Source organism: Penaeus japonicus, unplaced genomic scaffold, assembly GCF_977035675.1.
Source record: "Penaeus japonicus unplaced genomic scaffold, GWHDUDI00000001_assembly GWHDUDI00000041, whole genome shotgun sequence".
Taxonomy (NCBI): Eukaryota; Metazoa; Arthropoda; class Malacostraca; order Decapoda; family Penaeidae; genus Penaeus; species Penaeus japonicus.
The window spans coordinates 1,251,015-1,253,514 of NW_028234443.1; the positions used below are offsets into that span (position 1 = coordinate 1,251,015).

At 38.5% G+C, this 2,500-nt stretch overlaps 1 protein-coding gene across 6 annotated transcripts in view; it reads left to right on the forward strand.

Annotated features, from left to right (window-relative positions):
• LOC122251193 (Abnormal X segregation) overlaps window positions 1-2,500 on the forward strand; it is a 39,598-nt gene that overhangs the window by 24,917 nt on the left and 12,181 nt on the right. For all 6 annotated transcript variants that reach the window (XM_086534281.1, XM_086534286.1, XM_086534282.1 and 3 more), the window contains 3 exons: window positions 1-183; window positions 1,039-1,197; window positions 1,837-2,056. The exon at window positions 1-183 is cut by the window's left edge and continues 2 nt beyond it. In XM_086534281.1, coding sequence (XP_086390407.1) covers window positions 1-183; window positions 1,039-1,197; window positions 1,837-2,056 — 562 coding nt within the window. The remainder of the gene's footprint in view (window positions 184-1,038; window positions 1,198-1,836; window positions 2,057-2,500) is intronic.

Here is a 2,500-nt window from a genome sequence, read left to right on the forward strand (position 1 = left end):
GAGATCCGGTCCTACTTCGGCGAATCAGTGGCGATGTATTTCTCGTTCCTGGGTTTCTACACCATGTCCCTGAGTCTCCCCGCCGCCCTGGGCCTCCTGCAGATGGTGCTCTCCGTTGACACCCTCACCGAGTACGCCCTCTTCGCCGCCTTCAACTTGTTGTGGGTTACCGTCGTCTTGGAGGTGAGGTTAGGGGGGGTTTGGGGGTGGGGGAGTGTGGGGTTGGGTGGGGTGGGTGAAGGAGTGGGGGGAGGTTTGATTTTTTTGAAAGTTCGAAGAGATATGAGGACGTGTATATATATCATATATATATATATTTATATCCACATATATATATATATATATATATATATATATATATATATATATATATATATATATATATATATCCATGTATGTGTAGATGTGTACATACATATATGTGCGTATGTATGTATGTATATACATACATACACACATTCATTAATACGATAGTGTTACATCACTGACGCATAAACATATAAAGAAAATGCATGACAATAAACCACACCCACTTGTATGCGCTTGAACATAAGTAGGCCTACATATGATTATAAATAGAAAAAGACAATACTCAAAGATATATTGTAATAAACCATTTAGTCTTTAATAATAAAGAAATTGGTTTTCTCTATCGCCTTGAAATAGGTTAGCGCAAAGATTGACACGATTTCTCAACAATTTTGCAAATAATGTATTGTAATGTATATAATGATAAATAAATAATGTATTGTAATGTAATGTATTGTATTAATGTATTGGATTGTATTAAATCATGGATATATATATAAATATTTGATGTGTTTTAATTATCAGTTCTGGAAGCGATGCTGTGCTGAATTGGCGATTTTGTATATGACATAACTTTGCATCGTACATAAATCTTGTTTAAAAAACAAATATTTCAAATATATCAGTCGTCGATTTTGTAAATAATCTACTTTGCATCGTATTCACATCCCAGCTTTAACCTTTCATAACCTTTCATACTTTCATCCATTTAAACCTTTCACCCATTAGTGCTGGAAGCGGCGTTGTGCGGAGCTGGCTTACTCGTGGGGCACCTTGGACAGGGCGTGCCAGGCAGAACCCAGACCCAATTTCCGGGGCGAGATGCAGCAACACCCAATCACCGGACGATTCGAACCCACGTACCCCGCTTGGAAGACACGCAGCAAGGTAAGGGAGGGTGTGTGTGCCCTAGTAGTGGGGGGTTTTTATCAGTGTCTTTGGAGGGTTTGTGTGCCCTAGAAGTGTTTTTTATTGGTGCTTCGGGAGAGTATTTATATATTGTATGCCCGAGCAGTGTTTTTTATTAGTGATTTCGGAGGTATGTTTTTTTCTAGTGGCTTTACTACGTAGATATCGGAATGTTTGTATACGTGTAATATCAAGTATGGTTTAGTTTTATTTTGTCATTATATACACTTTTAATCTGTAGATGTTTTCACAATGATTTATTCGCCTTACGTGTTTACTCCATTTCTTGAATTTTCGACGAAACGAAAAATGGTAATTAACGTTATAGAAATGACAGCGATGATAGTAATTCTAGTAATGATAATATTACCACTGATAAGAATAGTGATAAAAATATGTGTATGCGTGCATGTGTGTGTGTGTGTATGTGTATGTATGTATGCGTGTGTGTGTGTGTGTATGTGTGTGTATATATGTATGTATGCGTGCGCGTGTGTGTGTGTGTATATGTGTGTATGTATGTACGTGCGTGTATGCGTGAGTGCATCCGTTCGTGCATCCGTTTATGCATGCATGTCCATCCATCTCTCTCCATCTTAAATCCACCTCTCATTCCAGCTCTACTGCGTCTCTGCGCCAGCGGTATGCCTCTGCGTGCTGGGTTCCCTGTGGATGATGGTCGTGGCTTTCTGGGCCGAAGAACAGCTGATGGACTGGAAAAAGCGCTACGGTTCCCTCGCCGGCATATTTATGCACGTCCCCTCGGCTCTATACGCCGGCCTCGTGTGGCTCATGAATTTCTACTACAAGAAGCTGGCAAGGGCGCTGACGGACTGGGGTTTGTATTGATGTTGATGGTTGTGGTGATGGTGATATGTGATAAGATTTGAATAGATATTAGAATTAGTGGTGATAACATTAGAATATATATTAGAATAAGTTGTGATAACGTTAGAATAGATATTAGAATTAGTGGTGATGACGTTAGAATAGATATTAGAATAAGTAAGTGGTGATAGCGTTAGAATAGATATTAGAATGTGGTGCTAACGTTAGAATAGATATTAGAATAAGTGGTGCTAACGTTAGAATAGATATTAGAATAAGTGGTGATAGCGTTAGAATAGATATTAGAATGTGGTGCTAACGTTAGAATAAATATTAGAATGTGGTGATAACGTTAGAATAGATATTAGAATAAGCGGTGCTAACGTTAGAATAGATATTAGAATGTGGTGATAACGTTGGAATAGATATTAGAATAAGCGGTGCTAACGTTAGA